The 24,551-nt window shown below is 38.0% G+C and overlaps 1 protein-coding gene across 1 annotated transcript in view; it reads right to left on the bottom strand.

The window, feature by feature from the left end:
* Positions 1-24,551, bottom strand: part of LOC149221522 (DNA repair protein recA homolog 3, mitochondrial-like) — a 223,588-nt gene that overhangs the window by 23,721 nt on the left and 175,316 nt on the right. The window contains exons 5-7 of the mRNA XM_089385130.1: positions 21,513-21,685; positions 20,391-20,537; positions 20,102-20,236 (exon numbers count right to left, since the gene is read on the bottom strand). Coding sequence (XP_089241256.1) covers positions 20,102-20,236; positions 20,391-20,537; positions 21,513-21,685 — 455 coding nt within the window. The remainder of the gene's footprint in view (positions 1-20,101; positions 20,237-20,390; positions 20,538-21,512; positions 21,686-24,551) is intronic.

Genomic DNA, 24,551 nt, shown 5'->3' with positions numbered 1-24,551 from the left:
CCAAATGAATCGCCAATTGTTGTGGCCACCAACAACCCCCCTCCTTATTTAGTATTAGCAATAACACTATATAAGTGGGGACCCTTAGTCAAAAAATTTTAAAAATCAATTAGTGCTTATATTTAGTGGAATCTAGTTTTTACACAATACCATTGGGAGGTTTAGATGCTGTCTTGGGAATATAATGGTTACAAACACTAGGAATGTATTCCGCAAATCACCAGAGGCAGTTTATAAAGTTTAAATGGGTTGGAAGGAAATAAAAATCGTTTGGTTTCCAAGCTCCTCTTATTTAGATCGTCTCCGCACAACAAATGAAGAAACTTATTCGAAAGGGAGCACCAATGTTCATCGCACAATGTCAACAATTAGAATTGTTATCTACAGAAGGAATTTAGCAACAACCTAAGATTACAACCTTTACCCAAAAATATAACAAATTATTTCAAGAGCTGCCTATGAAATTACCTCTAGAAAGGAAGATAGAACTTATGAATGAAGTCAAACCAGATTCAACACCCGTAAATGTCAAACTATATCACTACCCTCACCATCGCAAAATAGAGATAGAAAGGCTAATCCAAGATCTGTTAAGGTGTGGAGTCATTACAAAAAGTAAAAGTTCCTATGCAGCGACAGTAGTGTTAGTCCGAAAGAAGGACAGATCCTTCAAACTGTGTATAGATTATTGAGGACTAAACAAGATAAATATTAAGAACAAGTTCCCCATTTTGTTTATAGATGAATTGTTAGACGAACGACATGACGCAGAATACTTCTCAAAGTTAGACTTGAGCTCAGGTTATTATCAAATATGGGTAAGATTAGAGGATATTGAGAAGATCGCATTTAGGAAACATGAAGGACATTATGAGTTTAAGGTGATGCCATTTGGATTAACGAATGCACCAACCACATTCCAAGCAACCATGAACGAACTCTTTCGCCCACAATTGCGAAAATTTGTATTAGTCTTCTTTGACGATATCCTCATCTATAGCAAAACCTGGAAGGAGCACCTCAAGCATTTAGAAGAAGTATTATCCATATTGGAGAAGAATCAATTCAATGCCAAATTTTCAAAGTGCAACTTTGGCAAAAAGGAAGTTGAGTACCTTGGGTACATCATATCCAAGGAAGGAGTCAGAGTAGATTGAGGCAAGATTGAGGCAATCAAAGAGTGGCATGTTACCCACCATTTTGTGGGTGATATCGCTAGGGGAAAAAAAATCTTCGTGATGGTCCTCAAATGGCAGCCAACAGCCACCTACCAGCTCAATGTGTCATTTCTCTGCAACCTGAGCTAGCCATGTGGTCCCTCACTCATCTGTCATGATCGTATGTTTGAAGGTGGGCCTCCCAAACCTAAAGGTATGTCTTGCTATTTGGAAATTGAGTATTCTAGTTTATTTATCACGGAAGCTTTGTGCATGGATTAATGGGGGCATTCGGCAGAAAGAGTGGTCTAGATATATGCTTTTGTCCCCTAGGTCTCTTTTGGGATGTTAACCTTGCACCCTAGTCTCGTGGGATCTCTTTTACTGACCTATTGGTTTTAGGGATGGTACTACATGGGAAACCCCAAATTTGGTTGCGTGGTCTCGCTCTGAGATTCGCATATATTACTCCCCTTCCACTCACTACACCCCCAATCATCACTCCTCCCACCTAGGTCCACATAGGGTCATCAACCCCCTCCCCTTACCCCACACCTTGGATTGGACCTAGAATGATGCCCGGAGGTTGATCCAGCTAACGAAAAAAGAAAAAAAAAACATAATTGGCCACATTCAACAGGAAATTGTATCACAAAATGCAAAATATGGTTGGGACAAAAACATTTAGCACCTAGGCAAAAGCCATGACATGAGCTCTACCCCATTCCATGGCCATCACCTTGGTTCCTACATGGCCCTTGATTAGCCTCCTTTATCATTTAGGAACCCATGATTGTCCCAACCCTCGGTGAGCAATGAACTGTCCCACCATAAAAGGTGGCATCCACTGTTATAGTTTACACATCATGCTCTCATTACCTAGAGCCCCAAGCAGTTAACCAAAGAAAACCATAAAATGGAAAAAGGCATATGAAGAAGGGTGGAAAAATCAAGGTCAAGGTAACTCATGCACCACGATTGTTCCCTCCTACACATTATTTACCCAAGCGTGGGCTTCCCTTTTATTAGCTACCCTTGTACCATGGCATGTGATCCAGGCTGCCCCCTTTCATTCCCTACTCCATTCCATCATTATGCCAAATGCCACTGCCATTTGAAGGATGCACCACAGACATACCACCCCCTTTAGAAGTAGAAACCACCTAATAGGATGCCTGGTTAATCCTATTTGGAGCTTGGAGATATTAGCACATACCAAAGCCCACAATGGAAGGGCATGCCATTGTGAAGTGCCCACTTGTTGTCCATGGTTTATAAACTCTTTTACTTGATTTCTTTAATGACTTGGTATGCTAGAAGGCATAGGAACGCATTGGATCTTACGAAGGATTGCAGAGGTTTTACAGATTGGCACATGTAGGGTGTGTAGAGAACCATGGGCCTCCACAACAGCAGATAGCATTCCATGGATCCCCACAGCCATTCATAGATTGCTCGTGATTCACTTATTGGATGAGGAAAATGCACTTGAACTATCATGTCCACTCAGCCCCACAGTTGCAACATACACTTGGCAGATTATCTAGGACTTGCACAATGATGTGGCATCACCTACACCATCATCCTAGCCCTTGCAGGCGATCTACAAGCATCTTCGATTTGTTTGGAGACCCATAAAGACACTTGTGTGCCCCCACACAACCATCATGTCTAGTCTGCCCCACAGTTGCAACATACACTTGGCAGATTATCTAGGACTTGCACAATGATGTGGCATCACCTACACCATCATCCTAGCCCTTGCAGGCGATCTACAAGCATCTTCGATTTGTTTGGAGACCCATAAAGACACTTGTGTGCCCCCACACACCATTTGGAGCACCACAAGTTATTACAAGGAGCCAAGCCCTTGTCCACTGCTTTTAGAAGTCCAACTCCACATTATGGCACATATGGACTTCATTAGGTCTCCTCCCAGGCCCAACGACATGCATTATTGATTATTCTACCTCTTGAGAGGCTTATTCTTTTGTTTATGAGCTAGTTTTTGTTCAAGAAAGTGTAACTAGGTTCAATATTTACAAATGTAATTTTCATCCTTGTACTTGTCAAGAAAAAGACATGTTATTTTTGTAAATTATAAGAATGAGTTTCTTGCTCATTCCATAGGTCTAGGAAAGTCAAAGATTCAAAGGCATGTAAAGAGCTCTTCTTGAGCATATGTGTAAATATATATACAAGTCTAAAAGGCCCTCCAAGACAAGCTCAAAGAAGTCTGCAAGAAAAACGTTGAAAGAAGGAAGTCATGTCGGCCTCAAAAATATATTTATATGACACGTCAGTTCATATGTGGAGACACACAATTCAAGGCGACACGTCGGCTTATTTACAAAGACATAACTATAAATACCCATTGTGGTCACCACAGAAGCTAATAATTTCAAACAAGTCTCTGTAACTGAAGAGAACAGAACCTCGACATACTTTGAAATCTCAGTGATAAACACCGTGACATCCTCACATTCTTATCTAAAATCTCAAACAAGTGACATTGAAAACTCAGTGATAAACACCGTGACATCCTCGCATTCTTATCTAAAATCTCAAACAAGTGACACCGATTTCAGATGGAGACACAATAATTCAGGTTTTCGATGGAGGATACCTGTAGTTTCTTGGATGAAACAGTGGCTCAGAATCTTGGGTGAGTACAGTGGTTATGTGTTTCTCGGGTGATCACTGTCTCGGAATGCAATACAATATCAAAGCAGCACTACAGTATCTAGGTGCAAGGAGTGCACAGTCATTGAAGAAACAGCAGTATCTCGGAGCAAGAAGTGCACAATCATAGTCTCGATGAAGATCACATGACACTCTGTCTTTACATCTGGACAATGATAATCATGATCTCAATGAAGACATTGTATCAAGTAATGAAGATCTCAGTGGCGCAGTGATGATGATGATCTCAGCGGTAATGAAGAAAAGGGTTGGTGTATTGGTCTTGGAGTGGCTCATTAAGTCAAGGGTCATGGTCTTCGTCTTCGTCAACAAGAATCTATATAAGAAGAATTTTGTGCGGGTTTTCCTCTCTAAGAGGGAGAGGTTTTGGCCCTGGCAGAAAGCCAACATCATGTGTTCTTGTCTCTTTGTTTTTTGGTAACAATTTGATGAATATAAGAAAACACACTCTAATAAGAAAAATTGAAGAATGTGCTAGGAAGAAAAATTAAAAAGACCTCACAAGTAGTTATCATGCTAGAAGAATCACAATAATTCTAAATTACCCTAGATTCTTCAATAGTTTGGTGGGCTTGTCACCAAAAATTAGTTATTTTGCATATTATTTTATTGCAATGGCTAATGTAGGCCTAATTAGCTAAATCGAACTCATTAGAAGTGTATAAAAAGAAGTGATGTGAATTCATTTTAGCATCATCACTTGGTTGGACTTGTATCTCTTGTGAGAACTTTTGGAGCATGGAATGAATTTTGATATTTGTATCATTTTCTCTTGTCTTGGAGCTTCTTCATCGAAAAAATTTTGATGGTTGGATATACTCTAGTACATGTAAGTACAATTTTAATGCTATTCTTTTTCTATTTTTGTCACATACATTGTTGTTGGGATTTCACTATACTAGGGCTAATTTGTTGCATCTATTATTGTGAAGTTGTGGGAATTTTGTTTCTAGATAGTGATGTTTCATGTATGGGCCATGCATGATGAGTGAAAGTTCCTAGGGATGTTTCATTGTTGAAATTGATCTTGATAAGCCATCTATTTTGCAAAACGAATTATAAAGTCTTTGAAGTTACTCTCCTTTACCCTAGTGCTAAGTGAAGCTGCCTTTAAGGCCTCCTTGACTAAGAAAATTCAATCTGAATCCATAATTATTCTTGAATCCAATCTCCCCAAAGGATTAAGCAATAGTATACCATAGGTGATCACCCTAAAACCTATTTTTCTTCACCTTCTCCTCTTCTTTCTAGGTCTAGCGCCACAGGTCACCTAGAGCATCAAATATCTCACAATCTAGCCATCCAAATACTTTGATTTTTGGTCCACAACTACGTTGGTGTGTCCTCAAGAAGCCCTCCAAATTTCATGAGATTCCGACATGGGATCTTGAGATATCACAAGCCCTAACTCGAAGACCAATTCTCGCCCTTGGTTTCCCTTAGGCTAGAATCCTCACTGGGGTGTTTGCATTGTCTTTCATTGAAAATTCACTCCTTGATCCATTTCCCCTACCTAATTAGGTCAAGTACATCATTGGTTGCTAAATCATATCCCCTTGACCTAACCTCGGGTCCACTTGGTCCCGTGTGGTCCCATGAATTGTCAACGTTAATTCTTCAAAGATCACCTAAAAACCCAAGTTTCCGCAAAAAATTTAGGGTGAGGGATCTCCTTATAAGACACATACTCAAAACCTAACCCTTGAAATTCTCCTAAGTTGCATGAAACACTAAAACGTTTTGGAGTTTCCAAAACGGGTATGTTTAGAAACGTCACCTCCCTAAAATGGAAACGTCGATCGAAACGTCAGTCAAAACGTCATATATATATATATATATATATATATATATATATATATATATATATATATAAGTGAATAACACATTATCTTGCAAGAAAAAAGGGAATAAGACCCATAGATGATAATTTAAAAGAAAAACAAGTCTATATTAACTCTAATAGATGATTACATTTCGGTTGAGTTTCGGCCAAGTTTCAGAGTTTCAGGTGTGGATACGGCCCAAAACGTCGAGTTCTTTGAAGTTTCGTGCAACTTAGAAATTCTCCCCCAGCCCTTCCTAGATAGCCTTCCATCTTCTCTTCCAAGACAAGAAAGCCACAATCTTGAGCCTCTCTTGTGAATAGGCTTCTAGGATCACCCTTTATCCTATATTTGATCTATCCATCTTTGTGATCACTATCATACCGGGTCTCCTCCCATCAGTGAAAGTCTGTAAAGAATAGGGAACTTTAGTTGAGGTGACAATGAGCTATTGCTCCATTGTTGCCCTTGACCTAGTAATTATCTCTATAAGGTTCCCTCCTAGGGTCCCTACTAGTTTGAGCGGTAACATGGCCCAAGCCAAAGAATATATCAAAACTCATGGGATTCCTTGGATTGCCTGGATATTATAGGAGGTTCATAAAATATTATGCTCATGTGATTGCTCCTCTAACAAATCTACTAAAGAAAAATTCCTTTCAATGGGGCAGTAAGGCAGACAAATGCTTTGAATCCTTAAAACAGATGTCATCCACCCTAGTAGCAGCAACCCCATATTTCTCTAAACCTTTTTTGTAGAATTGAGGCTTCAGGATTTGGGATTGGAGCAGTACTAATGCAAGCCAATCACCCCTTAGCTTACGAAAGTCGAAAATTTAATAAAAGTGAAAGCTTGAAGTCTACCTACCACAAAGAGATGTTGGCCATTATTTATGCGTTAAGCAAGTGGCATCAATACCTATTAGGAAACAAGTTCTCAATTCACACAGATCACAACAATCTTCAGTTCTTGTTACAACAAAAGACCTTATCAACAAAACAACAAAAGTGGATAGAGAAACTAGCTGCATTTGACATGGAAATTTTACACAAAAAGGGAAAAGATAATGTTGTTGCTGACGCTCTCTCACGAAAAGATGAAGACACCACAACGTGCTCTGCATTGGTAGTAGTTCCTGATTGGTTGGATGAGATTTAGACTGAATATGCCAAGGATCCAGACTCTTGTTCAATAATCGAAAACATCAATCAACATCCCAATTTTGAATGGAAAAATGACATATTATGGTATAAGGGTAGAATTTATCTAAGTCCATCCAAATTTAAAATAAAGGCTCTAAAAGAATCACACAATTCCCTTGCAACTTGGCATGTTGGGTTCGTCAAGACATACTACAACCTACGCCAATCTTTCTATTCGAAAGGAATGAGTAGAGAAGTTCATAAATATGTTGTCGAATGCGACATTTATCAGAGAAATAAAAGCAAAATCGTCTCAACCCTTGGTTTGCTACACCCCTTACATATTCCAAATCAGAAATGGGAGGAAATCTTAATGGACTTCATTGACGGTTTACCTATGTTTGACGGTAAGGACAAGATATTTGTTGTAGTGGATAGGCTCACTAAATATGCACATTTCATGGCAGTGAAGAAAACAGACTCAACCAAGCAAATTGCAGAAGTCTTTTGTAAAAACATCTACAAGCTACATGGTCTACCAAAGGTCATTGTTAGTGATAGAGACATAAGATTTAAGGGGAATTTCTGGAAATATTTTTGCAATCAAGCTGGAATAACCCTTAGCATGAGTTCATCCTATCATCCACAAATACGTGGCCAAACAAAAATAGTACTTCAGTGTCAAGAAACATATCTTCAATGCTTCGAATCTGATATGCAAAACAAATGGTCCCAGTTGTTGCACCTAGCAGAATGGTGGGAAAATACCACCTATCATACCTCACATAAAATGACCCCATTCCAAGCCCCGTATGGTTATGAACCCCTGAAATGGAAAGATTTTTGCATGAAATGACTTCAAGGTTCAAGCAGCTAAAGATCATGTGGAAGAATGTCAAGGGATTATTCAAATATTAAAACAAACTTAGCCACCGCTAGCAATCGAATGAAACAACATTCTAACTAGCACCGTTCAGAAAGAGAATTTTAAGAAGGTGACTGGGTCTTCATAAGACTACAACCCTACAAGCAATTATCCTTAAAACAACAAGGGAAGAACAACTTGGCTCCAATATTCTATGGGCCCTTCCAAATAATTAGAAAGATCAATGACATTGCTTATGGATTGAAACTACCAGATAGTTGTTAAGTCCACAACGCATTCCATTTTTCATGTCTCAAAGAAGTGCTAGGTCAAAATCAATTAGCTCAAACTGAGATACCAAAGTCGATGAAGGAGGAATCGTCCTAGAGCCCGAAGGCATCCTCGCAACCCAAGAAAATCTAAGTCACAGGACACGTCCCTCAAGGTCTCATGTCCCATATTTCACACATCGAACACAAAAACCGCCCTAAAACGTGTCGAAAACGTTTTTCTTTGTGTCCTCCAATCAAGACATGTGTTTTGGACGTGTCGAAAACGTGCCCTAAGATTTTTGGTTCTTAGGACATGTGTCCTATGAAAAGTGACATTTAAAACCTACAGCATGGTTTACTTTTGGGTTTTTTTGTCATTGTTCGCCATCGAAGTTGAGTTTTCTCGTCGCTGAAATCCAATTTTTTGTGAAATTCGAGCGCAATGCTCACAACTTCAAATCAACTTGGACCTGGAGATGTAGGAGACGAGCATTCGCATGCTTTGCTGAGAGTTTGGAGCACTTAAATTTCTTGTAAGTTGTGTTATAGCCTACAGAAATTAACTTAATTATACACGAGTGACCATGTATAGATCGTGTGTTGAAATAAAAATCCCAGCTCCCCGTCATGTGCTCATTGCTCACTACACCTTTGAGGTCTAAAGGGATGGGAAGCTTGACTAACGCTCTGGTCAACAATGAAGTTTAAACACATATAAATTTATATGTTCATAAACTAACTTATGTGAAGTTTGAACATGATCAAACTTATTTGAAGTTAATAAAAAAAATTATAACATGAACAATGAACATTGCATTGTGAACATCATTGATGTAGTAAATTAATAAACTAACTATTAAACTATGTTGCCAGGAAACGTGGGTGCGGGGACGGGGACGGGGACGGCATTTTTGGAAACAAGGTGCGTGGGTTCGTCGAGTAATATAATAATATTAAATAATTATATTTTATAAATTTATAATTTATAATTTATACTTTATAATTAATAATATATATGAAATTTGAATTTGTATATTTTTTCAACTTCAAATTTTAAACAAGAAAAGATTAATGATAATCATTTAAACATGCATATTATTAATTAATATTTCATATATATATAATTAATAATATATATGAAATATATTAAAGTTGAGAAATATAATTAATAATATATATGAAATTTGAATTTGTATATTTTTTCCAAACCCATTCTGATAATGCAAAAATGGACCTGCTTACCATTTTCATCTGATGGCAATCTGGCACATGCCTTCAGAATAATAGTGAAGATCACCTAGTTTGGATTTATGCCAAACCAAAGCATTCTGCCACAAATTGGAAAGCATCCATGCAACAGTTGTGGTCAGCATATCCTGCTGTCATTGAGTTCCACGAAACCGCATACCGCGCAAGCATCCTATCAAATACAGTTTTGCAGGTCAAACTTGTTCCCTAACTCTATATTGCCATATTAATATTGCAGGCATCATTGTTTGTCTGATCACACTGCTATAATGTCCATCCTTTTCCATGCTTCCAATTTCTCTTCCTATGCTTATCTTCATTTTATTTTCCAAATCCAACAGAGTTTCAAACCTTTCTCAATTGTTATGTTACCTGTTTGACCCTCAAACACAAGTCCCCAGTATTATCTACCATAAAAAAGAGTGAAGATATTAACTATTGTTTTATACAGAAAAGCATAACATTTGTTGCTTGATGCAATTAACTTATTCAATTTAGAGCTGCACCATATTTTCATCCGAAAATGAAACACATGAAATCAGTGCAAAGTCAATTATACAGCTTGCTGGCAAGCGTCTTTTGTCAAGCCAACATATGGAATAATACATTACAGCTATAAACTATAATTCTTGTGTGCATTCTCTATGTCCATTAATGTATGTTCTCTCTATGTCCATTAATGTTTGTCTATGTGTATGCATCCATTTGTGTGCATACATCTACATCTTATATGTATTTATGTGAGATTTGAATTTCAACACTTCTCATCATGAGCAAAAATAGAACAAGAGTGTCTCTGAAAATGCCTTTACTGCTATTTATAAGTCATTACCTGAAGCTCCAAGGAAAAAAAAAGGTCTCTAACTGAAGCCCGATCCCTATTCTGCCCAGACAAGCTCTCTGCAATCATATATCCAAGGAGGTCGACAGTCCACTCACATCTTTTGTTCACTTGAATATCTTGATGTAACTTCAACCTAAAAATTTTGAAAATACCCATGCTACTTCAAACTTGTTGTATGGGCTCTTGTCCTTGAGAAATGCCCTAGGGAGATATAGCCTTTGGCATGATACATGAAAACAGTAAACAGTCCTCAAACCTCCACTCCCTTTGTAGAGACACCAACAGAATAATATAGCACTTCCAGCTAACTTATTTTACTTAAGCCTCAATATAAATCCCAAAAAAACAGAGTTGAGGAAATAATGAAGTGGATTAAATCACTCAGGACGGTTTCCTGCATGGTGACCTCATTTATGAACTTGGCAGAATAGTGGCAATTACGACATATGCACTTCTTGCACTTTTGATGAGACTTCAGTGGTCTTTACAACTTGCTGAAAAGCACAAACAAAATATAAGCTTCTTCCTCTTGTAAAACAATGCAGATTCCCACCACTCCTATTGCACATCATGTGATGATCACTACCACCTGCTCCTGTTTCTTATCATGCAGCATAAAGTGCACATCAGGTACATCCCCTGCTTCCTTCATCAACCCTGTCAGTGACTGCAATTCTGCATAGATCTCCTCTGTCTGGGGGTGTGATCTATCTCCTACAACAAATGTATGCACTTTGTTCTTAACCTCAATCCAACTATATATTATTAATTATATTTTTAATATAGTTTTTTTATGAAGAAACCAACCCGAAGAACCCGAAGAACCCGAGAACCCAAGCACCCAAAGAACCCAAGAACCCGTTAAAGGAAAAGAACCCAAATTTTTTTTTGAAGAACCCGATTCTTCATGGAAGAACCCAGTTCTTCTGGGTTCGTCTGGGAAGAACTCGTATCCGAATCCGGTACTTGGGTGCGGGAACCCGGGACAGGTTCGAGAACCCCACCCCCGGGTGCGGGTACCCGTGCAACACAGCTATTAAATTACTAAATAGTAAATAGTGTATACTAAATACTAAATAGATATCATCATGATTCATATCTATGTGGATCAAGCACTATATTTCAGTATTTTTTAATATATATATATATATATATATATATATCCGGGGTCGCTATGTCTCGTGTCGAATACTCGTATTTACGTTTCCTCCGTGTCTCGTGTCCTCATGTCAAGTGACTTAGAAGAAAAGGTTTTACGTTCCAAAACTATTAGAGAATACCTAATCAAGTGGAAAAAAGCTCCCAAGAAAAGATTCTTTATGGGAAACAGAGAAGTTTCGACCACAACACCCCATGTTACCTCTGCTTTCAGTACAAAGCAATTTTTATGGGAGGGGCAATGTTATGAATAAATAATTCATAAAATAATTTAATACATATAATAAATAATTTATTTATTATTAATTATTTATTTATTTAAAACAATTTTAAATATTATTAATTAATGAAAGGTCATTGTCAAAAGGCATGACCATTTAACCTCATGACTAGTCAACGCCTATTTAGGCATACCATCCGAGGGAATGCAATTCATCCATCAAGTATTCGTTTAATAAAAAAATATTTATTACATCTAGTGTAATTTTGCGAGTAAATTAAAGCCATCAGTTATAGGTTCTAATTGTTGGAAAATGTAACTAGGTTCAGTCTTCATAATTGTACTTGAAATCAAAATGTAATATATTTGTCAAAAGAAAAGCAAAAGAATTTTTATTATTATATTGACTTATTAAAACATGGGTTTCATGCTTGGGTCAAATGTATAGGTCAAGCCTCCATTGTAGGCTTTACGTTATTGTCAAAGTCAATTTGTGAAGACTCCTCTGTCCATTGAAGTCTCCTTGTTGTTGAAAGAATCTTAATCAAGTCGGCTTCCATAAGATGATCACATGTCGACCTACACATTTGTTCGAATACACATGTCCGCTCAATAACAGTGACACAACTCTTCATGATCAGATCTGCTTATTTACATTGGACAACAACTATATATATCTGTGTAGGGACTTCGCTCAAGAGGACAGAACATAGCTCAGATTTTAGAGATTCTTTTCGGTGATCACAGAATTCAGATGAGTTTCAGAGACAAGCTTCGTTGTCATTGCAGGGTGGGAACTAATGACCTCAGTTTGGTGTTATTGCATGACCTCATGACTTCAGTTTGGTACAGTGACCTCGTGACTTCAGTTTGGTGCTATTACAGTGGTACTTTTACAATGTCTCGATGTTATTACAATGTTACTATCACAATGGATGAAGGAGCTCGGAATAGGTGTAGAAGTAATATCTTCAAAGGATCAAAGTGTGAAGCTGAATGTCTGCTACAGAAGCTATGGAATTGAAAAATGACAAGGTTGACTTGATGGATGGAGGTAGTCTTGTGCCGAAGTTGTAAGGGTATTGGTCGTCTCATCTTGAATCTACTGAAGGAATAATTTTGACTAGGTTTTCCCCTAGAGTGGGGTTTTCCCTGGCAGCGTGCCTACATATTGTGTACTCTTTTATTTGTTGCTTGGCATTAGTCTTGATGATAAGAAAAGATAAATCGAAAGAACTAATAATAATAACAAAACATCACAAGATAATGTCATTAATAAGGGAAAACATTTAACTGCCACCTCTATGGATTTTCCAACATGGTATCTGAGTTATGGTCAAGGTCAAAGGCAATCTGAAGAAGGGTTGGGTAACACATTTCAGTGAGCTGGTTCAGTCTTCACATGAAAATACCTTGAAGAAGAAAGAGAGATAGTTCACAGAAATCTCGGAAAAGTATTTTGGTGGATCACAGTGAAGAAATAATTCGGTTGAAGCATCATCTTATTAGGCTACTCCATAACCGAGCTACCATCTCTGGACCGAGAGTATGTGCTACCATAGAAGAATGAAGAACCAAGTTTGACACTATAGAATCGAAGGGTTGAAATATATCTCTACTAATCAAAGAAAGACCGAATTAATGATGTCACCAAAAAATCGAGTTATGATAAAGGTGTAAGTTCAATAAATAATCTCATAACTTCAGAAGGCAATTCAAATTTTCAGTACCTACAGAGTGAGACAGTTTGGATCCTTCCAGAGATTGGGTTCTTAGTATTTCGTGATGGCACAATTTAATGAAGATACCACTTCGCTATATATTATAGAGATGATTTCAGTAACCAAAGAAGCTCACATAAAACACAGAAGAAGAAGTTCTATATCTCTTAAATGAAGCTTGGATGGAGTTTGGATATCACAGTAAGGCAATACAAATTAGGATTCAGTGTCTTCACAGCAAGAAGGTTTAGGTGCCACCACAGAAAATGAAGTCTCGGTGTTATAACTATGATGAAGTCTCAGTACTATCACAGTGGTAGGATCTCCGTCTCTGTGGCATTGCAGTGATGAAGTATTTGATGCAAACTCAGTGACAAGAATTCAGCAACATCAATCTTGGTATGCAAACAGTGCGAAAGGTGGATTTGATCTTAAGTCTATCCTATGAAAGAATAAAATTCAAATCTTATGCAAGCTCAAGTACAAGGTACCAAATCTAGGAATTCAAGTAAGTATTGTCAAGATGCACATGCTAGTCTAATAAGTCATCAAATCAAAGGTATGTAATCACAAGGTACGTATAACATAATCTTTTAACTTTTCGATGATCCTTGTTTATGGTTAGTCTAGGATAAAGATTGCAACATGCATTCTTATCTTCTAGGGATTACAAGTAATCTAGGATGTCAAGTAGAAGTCCTTGATTGAAAGAAGGAATAACTTTTATAGGATACCATCCTCCATGGTTATGTAGGAGATCTAACTTAAGAAATTAAATCATGTTCATGGTATCACGTGTTTTGCTTGAAAGTATGTATTACAGGTATAGAAGACCATGGATTACACTTCAAGGAATTCCTACAAGGTTTGTCAAGAAACATCTCCAGGTATGTCTTAGACCATACATCTTGTAAAATTCTCTTCATCTTATTTTGAAATTTGTGTTACTAACATCGTTATGTCTAGTTCTCTTGAATCATAATGATTCTTGTTTTGGGTGATTCATCACTTGATAAATCTACCCCCCCCCACCTCATATTCTTAATTGTTTTTAATAAAACCCTAGATAGGTTCTCTAAAAAACCCTAATCTAAGGGTATGCTAATGTTAATGTCGAAAACCCTAACACTGCTTAGGGTTATTGGGAAATGCTATTTGAAGTTTTTGTTGATGATGTCATGTTTGGGATTTCGGTATGATCATGAAAACCTAACTTATTAGGGTTGAAATGATGTTGTCTGAAATCTCGAACCCAATCTTACTTGGGAGGGAGCAAAAGCGAGGAGCGGGAGCGACATTTTCAGAAGCTCCCGGTTTGGGGGCGCATCCCAGAGCTTTTTTTACAATATATATATATATTCTTTTTTTAATACATATATGTCAACAAAACATGTAGAATGATGAATTAGATATAAAAAACATAGATTGATCATTGAACCATATAACAACAATAATCTAGAAATTATAATCTTCATTAACCACGCCCACAAGTTAGTAACACATGCAACATATTCAGTCTCATGAATCATGATTCATCAATCTTAAAGTTTCAAATTCAAGCCTTCAAAATTGAAAATTCAATATATAACATTTATCATCATTGATCACCAAAGTTGTACTAAGCTAAGTTTAACCATTACAACAAATAATATCTAACATGAAATGAAATGTTATAAAATGAAATGAAATGAAACAACTTTCACGAAGCATCATATTCATAATTCATTACCAATGAGTTATAATTGCCAACTTCAAACTTCAAAAGTTCAAACTTAAATTGTCATATATTGTTTACAAAAATTTCATAATAAATATCAAAGAGTCAACAATTATAAAAACTACTAGAAACTTGAAAATACAAGTAAATCTATCATCTACATCTTTGTCTTCCCACCACGAATAATGTCTAATTTCTGAGCAGGTCGTGCTAGTCTTCTAAGAGTCTCCTCCCGCACAGACCCACGGCCAGAACCAGAAGGCACATGCCCTCCACGCGAGGACGTACATGGAGGCGGTGACAGCAAAGAAACAAGACTCGGAACTCAAGCACTGCTACTGGTTAGTGGAGGTGGCATGGTTGTTGTTTCATCTTCCTCTCTCATAAGTTTTGCTTCCAGTTCTTCAAGATGTATAGTGCCATCCTCCAAATTATCATACTTTGGGTGGTTGTCCCGAATTTTATATGTTGGATCCTCATAAGCCCAATCACAGTAATGACTCAACAACCTCAAGTTGTAGTGCACATAAACCAAGCTTTTTGCCCAGTTTTCATTGAGTCTGTTTCTTCTCACATTATGTATGAAGTTGTAGGTACTCCAACACCTCTCTGCAAAAGAAGTATTTTCAACCTGTGAGAGAACTTTTTTTGCCAATTTTGGCAAAAGTCCCTAGCCACCATATGCTTCCCACCATGTGAGAACATCAAATTTGTCTCTATTTTCCATTACATGGAAGGAACCAAACAAACCAGTGCAACTGAAGTATCTTCCTAATTCAAGACGCAGACTAGCACATTCCTCCCTATCAGGTATCAACTTGTCTAATGCTTGCAAATATCCTGTAGATACCTCTTCATCTATATGGGGTTTGACCCTAACCCCACCCCCTAGTGCAGGTTGGCCCAACCAAGATGTAGAGTAGTATTTTGGCATAAGGATATACGCCAAGGCATGTAGTGGAACATTAAGTTTATCCCAACATGTACACACACAATTGTGAATCAGTGTATACAAGTTGGGATCATCTTTCTGAACAATATCTTTTATTTTCCCCAACATGGTATCCATTTGCTCATACACCTCCCCAATCATTGGTTTATCTGTATCTACAAACTGAATAATGCGATAAATGGACTTGGTGAATTCCAATAATGCCTCACACGTGCCCAAAACATACCATCAAGAGCGGTCTCCTCCACCTGTTCAAAACCTTGTCTGTCAACTGCATTTGTAGCCCTTTCCTTTAATATCTGCAAGTGTGGACTTGATACCATGCTAGCCAATGACTCTTACCTTCAAAAGGCACCTGAAGATGAAGTAATAGCTAGCAAATCTAGGCTTCGCAATCTTCAACAACTCCAATCTTGAGTTACTATGGAAAGCTCATGGGTATTGCTATGATTTGTAATAAATTTTATCACTTGTTTGCTTTGCTATGATATGAAACCTTAGATATTTAGGGTTTGGTTGGGTCTATGTGCAAAACCCTTGTTATGTATTCAGAGTCCTAGGAATGAAATCCTAGGTATGTGTCCTTTTGGTTGAAACCCTAGCCTGTTCTAGATCGGTATATGTCTAACATATTAATATTGCCTGACATATGATGTGCTTATGATATGCTGATGAATTCCTAGATATATGTGTTGACCTAAGTGTTAATGGTCATGATCCCTAGGGTTTGGAAACAAGCCCTAGTCAAATTTTGATGGTTTAGGATGATGTTGTTTGGAAAATTTAGGGTTTAGCAGCTAAACCCTAGTAGTAGTTAAATTCTCTAGTATGTACAACCATCTAGAATCTATAAATCTATATAGTGATTGCTGAGAATTCGTAGATGGAAATCTAGGGCTTACATCAAACCCTAGTAGATGTTGGTCATGATGTTGATTAAGTTGTGGTTGGTTTTGATTGTTGAAACTCGTATAAAATCTAGGATATGTATGAAATTTTAGTGAGGAATCTAACATATGAATTCTGAAAGTTGTTAGATTCATTAATCTGATTTGTTTCTAGGGTTTGCTATATGAAAGATTGTGTCATTTCACTGAAAGAATATTGAAACCCTAGATATAGTGAGCTTGATATCTTGATGAGTTGTGGATGTGATTTAGGGTTTTTAACAAAACCTGGGCAAGAAGTTGAAGTGTTAAAGTATAGTCTCTTGTTGATTATGTTTGTAAAGTCTAATGGTTCCGCGATTTTGATATGACTAACTTCATGCTTCTATAGATTTGGTTGTACTTGCTATCTAAGTTGTGCAGGTACACAATCTTCAAGATGGTGAAGATGTTCGTAAAATAAAGTTGAAGTGATAAGCATGATGTGAATAGTGATGGTAATAACTCTAATGAGATGGTTGGAAGCCATGAAAGATTCTCCAATGATGAAAAGAAGAAGTTGATCTCCCTAGGTTAAGAGGGAGCCTGAATAGAAGAAATCTCCCTAAAGTTAAGAGGGAGCCTGGATAGAGGAAATCTCCCTGGTTGAGAGGGAGAGCATAGTTGTGATTGGAGAATGAATTTTGAAGGATATGACGCTACATGTGAAGTAGGAAATAAAAGTATATCATTGAGGAATCGTTTGTCAAAGATTCGGTTGATAGTCCTATTGTGTTGAGAAGCAACATTTCTTGTCTGGAAGACCCCGAAGGTTTGTATTTGATTATGTACATGTAAAAGTATATTATTGATTGGGGTTGTGTTTGTACAGGTAAATCTCTCAAAGGTTTTTGATAGCATGTTGGTTACCGATTAGTTTGATCGAGAGATATTTGTTGTCCTTGATTTGTTGGATCAAGGGTTGATAAGGCTTTGTGAATGAAGCATTGCCTGGGAGGACATCTGGTCGGCACCTTGTGTTGATGTCTAGGTCCCGAAGTTGGAAAGGTGGCGTTGGTCATTGAGCTCTGACAATCTCTTGGATCTCTAAGAGGTGGAAGCCCTAGACGCAGGAGGAAAGGAGCCTAAGCATGAAGTCTAAACACAGTCCAAGCACAACCCTATTATGACAGCTCTATGCATGACCTGACACAGTGATTGTGTAAAGAAGAGATGCCCTAATCCTCTACGTTATCGAGGAAGACAGTCCCCATCTAATATGTTGTCCCAAAGGTGACCTTAACCACAATAAAGAGGCTCCCTAACTCGTTGTCTAAAGGATGCCCTAACCGCAATAAGGAAGACATGTCAACGAGGGTTTGAAGGGACATTTGGAGGCCAACCTCAGGTGATCGACTACTGGAAGGAGGGCCAAAGTACCTTGTTGGAGGGCCGCCATAATTAAGGATTGTTCTGGGCTAGAAAATGCCGGGATATCCTCCTGAAACAAGCCAAGTAAGGGACCTTCCTATTGTGATTAGGCCACAGGCCTGTAGGTACTGTTTTGAGGGTCAAACATCCCTATACAAGGAGTTGTAGGTGCCTCCTCAAACAGCGAGGTCACTTAACTTGGAGAGGAGAGGAGGCTGCATAATTTAAGGTGTGTTTTGGGCATGATTGTTGGGTTGTTGTAGGTTACAGTGGGAGCCCTAACCAGTGACCAAAACACTGCCCATGAATAGAAGTGCAGAAGTATGTATTCTTCTCCATTAGTGACTTGTGTTGGGTTTTGGATCAGTTTGATAGGAGAGGTCTCTTCAGATGTTTTATGAGGAGATCCTAATCGTTGTCACAAGAGGTTCTTATCAGCAGTTTAGAAGGGCTATACTATGTTGGCTAAAGGAACTGCTACAGCAATGAGAAACCTCCCTATCTTGATGAGAAGAAGCTCCTATAACACACAGATCAGCATTGTACATGTTGATGACAGCCTTGTGTGTATCCTAAGACTATGGGATCATAGTCTATCTTGCTGTTGGGCTAGGCCATAGGCCATAGCCAACAGCTAAGGCAGTGTGGCAGCATGACTAAAGCAATGTGGCAGCATGACAGAAGTAATGGTGCAGCATGGTGTAGATCAGTTTCAATGGTACATGGCGCAGCAATGGTGCATGGGACAGCAATGGTACATGATGCATTTCAGTGATGGGTACAGACATGATTAGTGAAGCATGATGAAACGCAGCATAGTGATGATGGGTGCAGCATGGTGCAGCACAGTGACGTGCAGCATGATGATGAGGTGCAGCACAATAATAGGTGCAGCATGGTGATGGAGTCACATAGGAGAATCAGTTAAAGCAGCATTTCTTCAACTGAGTTCAGCTACCTCATGTATCATCTTCTTAGAGATGATCTATGCTCCTATTTAGATAAGTCAAAGTGTTGACTTCTGTTGTAAATGCACTATCTCTCTCTCTCTCTGCTGAACTATTGAAGAACATATAAGAAGAATTGATCAAGGGTTTCCCCACATTGGGGTTTGTCCCTGGCTAGCGCCACATGTTGTGTCCTCTTGTCTTGGCTTGTCTTTTGCGATTTATGTTTATGTTCTATCTGCAATTTACTATTATGCTGATGTGATTGCTAATCTGGAAAAGTTATTGAGCTAGTGAAACTTGAAATAAATTGTTCTAAGCATAGAACATACCTAAATTTAACATATCCCCGAGACTCCGAGAACTTTGTAACATAATTAGTGATAGATAGATATAATATGGGAATTATGTCCTTATTATCTTTAAACTTAACAGAGTTTCACGTTCCTGTTTCTCATTGATCTTTCATATCCATCATGATGGTTTGGTTATTATGCATAAACGGGCTATGAAATGTTAAAGGCACATGAAGCCAAAGTATCTACAGTGGAATTAAAATAGATTTTATTTGTTTTTTATCACTCCCCACAACTCTGCATGTTTTTGTACGAGTGAAAGGTTTTGTACACATTCCATTTGATCTAAAATACTGTGGAAATGCTTGGGATACCTTCACCATTATTTTCAATACTAGCCAAGAATAGGATGGTTCTCTTGCATTGCATTGACTATCATGCTAAGTACAAAGGATCTGGTCACTGGTCAGCCTTGGAGTACATATCATTTCCTTTCCAGATAGCTTGGTCCTCCTTAGTCCAATGACCACATTTTGATAAGAGCAATTTTTCTCTGACTTTGGGTCGACCTATATAGGAAGAAGACTGGGCCTAGATGCCTTAATTGTTAAAAGTTTAAATATTTATGGACTGTACATATGTTCCCAAGTTAATGATCATGGAATCACCATTCTAACCAATAAAAGAAACGAAGGAAAACCCAACCAAATAGAAAGCCATGAACGGAATAACACATACCTCTTCCCCCTTCTTCACTGAGCCAATTCTTCGAATATTTAGACGAACTGATGTATAAAACTTCAAAGCATTACCCCCTGAGGTAACTTCAGTTGGACCTCCAAAGCCCCCAAACGTACCCAGCTTTGCCCTCACCTGCAGTGATTCAAAAGGCATGAATCATCGTCATCCCAGGATGCAGGATTAGAAGTGCGTTGATAACCTTACATTAATAATCTGATGAATATTCTACAACAGAACGGCCTGGAATAAACATAATGAGTAAAACAACTAAGAAACTACCCCTTGCCTGATTTATGAAAATGAGAAGGGTTTGTGAACGTGATAATGAATGGCTCAATTTGCGCAGTGCTTGGCTCATCAATCGTGCCTGTACTGCCATGTGAGCATCCCCCATTTCGCCTTCTAGCTCACTTCGTGGAACAAGTGCTGCTACCTATTATTGTTCCCAATGCATGCCATTTACACAATCAAAATAATAGTTTAGAATCAAATACTACACTTACACCCATTGACATCTACCATAAACAGAAAAACTATTGCACCACTGAGGAAATGAAAGTGCAAATAATAAAGGATTATTAATAGCCTGGATTGCTAGCGAAAGGATGCCAGGAATACAATAAAAGAGGAATACCAAAGTTCATTGCCATCAAAAGAAAGGCAGTTTGAACAACAATTAAGTAATAAGAATATCACGCAGCCAAAAAAGATAATTTTCATGGACTCTTATCCTGTGAGTTTGGCCTAATAACTATAGCAGGGAAGCAAAAACACTCACGAATCAATGATGTGTTTGAGCTGTATGATAATAAAAACCAAGCATGCTACAAATTACAATGATGCAAGTCTAGATTACCATTTAGTTTAAGCTGTAGTTTGACCAGGCTAATCAAAATAACTAGTCAAACAAGAAATGGAAAACAGAAGCATGTCAAGCATTTACATTCCATCAAACACAAAATTCCTACTTAAGCCATGCACAACATGCAACTCAACGCAATATGAAAGAGGCAGCAGTGACAAAAATGATAGAAGTTCTATACAATTATCTTACGGAAATGCTAGATTGACAGTGAACATTGAAATAAGTCTGAGCATATAAATCTGCTACCACCTAAGGCAAGTTTTAGAAAAGATAATTTCTCTTGAAAAATCACACAGTATAACACAAAACGTTCACTAGAATTCAGTTAAGAACGCATCATGATCCACATTACAAAATACACACGATATTACTATTAGTAAGAATCTGTCATAAGAATCCATTTTCTTCATTCCGCATTACAATCAGTTACAATTTTCACATTTCATTTGTAGTACGTACAGACAAGACTAGTAATGACAATTTTCCCAAATTTATGCTATAAGGACAAAAAAATATAGAATGTAGGAGAAGAGTTATACTCACACTGTCTACCACAACAACATCAACAGACCCACTTCGGATGAAAGTATCTACCAGACCAAGGGCCTGTTCTCCACAATCAGGCTGAGAAAGAAGCAGATTCTTAGTGTCCACACCCAGAGCTTGTGCCATTGATTCGTCAAGGGCATGTTCAGCATCAATAAAAACACATATTCCTGCACGGGAACCAGAACAGCAGCAGTGATAGAGATAAGTGAAGCTTATAATGAAAGAAATAACCTTGGCATATATGTTATCATGTACAAGGACAGATAATTTCACTCTCTACAAGCTCTCTCAACATGTCATCAAATACTCTAAACTTTTCAACAATGACCAATAAAAATTTGACAGTTCACCTATAAAAGATGCCGACAGACAAGCTTCCATTGACGAATAAACATGTTTGTACTGTTGGATGGTGTTGTCATTGATGTCAACCCTGGGGTTTGACTTTGACTAAACACCAGACATTGATGTCAAACTGTTAACAAATGCTCTTACATTTGTTTGGATTACATCATGTTGGGAGCTCCACTGTTGGATGGTTGAAAACCCTAGTCCTAGGGTTTGGGTTCTCTACACTAAGGGTGTACCCCGAAATTGTTCAGGGTTTTTGACATAGCAAATCATTGAGCTTGCCTTGGAGATCCTTGTCATTGGATTCTCCTCGCCAAGATATTTTCGGTGGTATGTGGCATGCCACATAATTCTTCACGGTTTGAGAGATATTCGCGTTTGAAGTTGATGACCCCAATTTGCAGGCTAAAACCCCACAAGGATGGTGATGTGGCAGCTTAAGCTTGGTCAAGTCAACATTTCATAAGATTACTCACCTTAGAATGAAATAGTTATCCCTGTGGAAAAGTAATCTTAGAGTCACTAACATTAAATATAATGGGTTTCCTAAACATTAAAGTATACAATGGGTTTCTAGCACTTACTCTACAACACCTTATTCATGGTTTTCATTTAAATAAAACTAATATTTAATTTCTCTCCAACAAATTGCTCCATTGTCTAGCCTTTATGAAGCCCCTCCTAAGCTAAGAATTAGACTATGAAAGAACACCTATCCTACCCTCAAAAAGCATGCATTTTTCAATGAAAAATCAATAGAACTCTCTCTGAACTTTTCGGCCCTTGAAGAATCAACACAGGAAATTGCTAAGGGATAGGGTTTGATTATTGTTCATTTTGGTTTGGAGGGTCATAATTTTGGAAGTCACCTTGCAAGAAGAGTGAAGCTCTGTTGAAGGGTTCAGGGTTTAACTGTTTTTGTTCTTGGGCTTTGGGATTCGTTTTGCAGGAAATCAACTTGAAGAATCAGCCTTCTAAGGCACACAAGCCTGTGGTGACATCTCTGTGAAATTTTTAATGCACAGCTCTGAAATAAGTCCTCCAATCGGTCATCTAAACCTTCAATTCTCCCAGAGAACAGAGAAGACTTTTTCAACATCTTTCCTTGTCCAGCAAGAGTACTTGCAGCCTGGTTTATAAGAACTAATCTGAGGCTAAAACCTGCGGCTAGGGCACATCTGAAAGTGCTCATCACCTGGTGGCTCAGTCCTTTAAGACATTCATCTTCAACATCTTTACAAAGCAGCAAGAGACCTAGAAATCTCTGCAGATTGCAGACCTAAGAACCTAATTCACATGTTTCGATACTGAGCATATACTACAGACCTAAAACATTTATCACATATTTGTGGGGATAAATCCTCCTTCATAAATCATTTTTTACAGTCAGCGATGAACTGCCAAGGGAACTCCTCAAACCTTAATGAATACGCAGCCGACTTGGCCTCAATCTCTGCCCAGAAGCTTGTCCTGTTCCAAAGGGATCTTGGGCTGCCAATTTATGGGACGATTCAGTACTGCCATATAGATCAAAATTGACAGTTAGCTCAACCTTCGATCAGCTTACAGGAATGATGCTTTTTCTTGCCAATTCCCAGCATATACTTGGCCTCTCTTCTTCATCCAGTCGGCCTGATGACAGCGCATAGCTTCAGCCTTTTAATGATGAGGATCTCAAGCTTGGGAATCAGCCTGCAAAAACAAATGATTCGACCTTTGGAATGATGACAGCTCAGCCTCTTGCGGATATTGTACTCAGCCCCTAGAGTGTAAGGAATTTGACCTCCAATGGGGAAAAAAACTTAGCCATCAGATCGATAACTTGACCCATTACTATAAAATTCTTCCGCCTAAAAGCTCAATAAATCGGCCTATATAGAGGAGTTGATTCGGCCTGCTAATATTGCCTACAAGCAGTACCACACAGCGTGTAGTTGAGTAGTAAATCAACCTGCCAAATGAGATGGTAATTTGCTCTGGAAGTGATCAAGAACTTGGCTAAGTTTGGTCTGCTCTTTGTCGAAAGTTGTCATTGATGTCTAAGACTGTCCAAATCAAGAGAAAGTTACACATTCAAATAGCACATTTCACAATATTGTTTCTGGATTTTTAATGCCCCATTTGGATACCCTATCTTTGAATGCATTTTTACTACATTTGCCTAACTCAAATGGAAGCATAACATATATGATTGGAAAGTTTATTCTGAGACCTTTCCAATTGTATATGGCACTCCCTCTAACTCCTTATGGTTGAGGGGAAGTGATTTTTCAGATATTCAGTATGCATTTTGTTAATTGCACAAGCTAGTCCAACCAGTGGACAAGTCAGCCTAGTCTAAACCCAAATGCACTATAAATAGGCGGAAGAAGGAGCATTTCAAGTCATTTGCTAAAGCAAATTCGGATTTGTTCAAAAAAGCGAGGAAAAGAAGGAATTCTAAGGTTCATATGTTATGTAAAAATTAATCAAGTCTGTAATTATTAATTAATTAGGCAAAGGGCATGATCAAAGATCATGCCCATTCACCAAGAGGCACCTAAGGCAGTGTTTACGCCAAGGACCTCCCACATTTGTAATCATCAATAAATTTGTTAATAACATATATACATTTATTTAGAAAATATCTGAGTTTTCCATTCCATTTGGTATCAGAGCGAGCACTCCTATGGCTTGTGGATA

The sequence above is a fragment of the Pinus tabuliformis genome, chromosome Q (assembly GCF_031772625.1).
Source record: "Pinus tabuliformis cultivar Carrire ecotype Pingquan chromosome Q, CPIR1, whole genome shotgun sequence".
Lineage (NCBI taxonomy): Eukaryota > Viridiplantae > Streptophyta > Pinopsida > Pinales > Pinaceae > Pinus > Pinus tabuliformis.
Note: the sequence above shows the minus strand (reverse complement) of the source record. Positions and strands in the feature narration are given on the sequence as shown.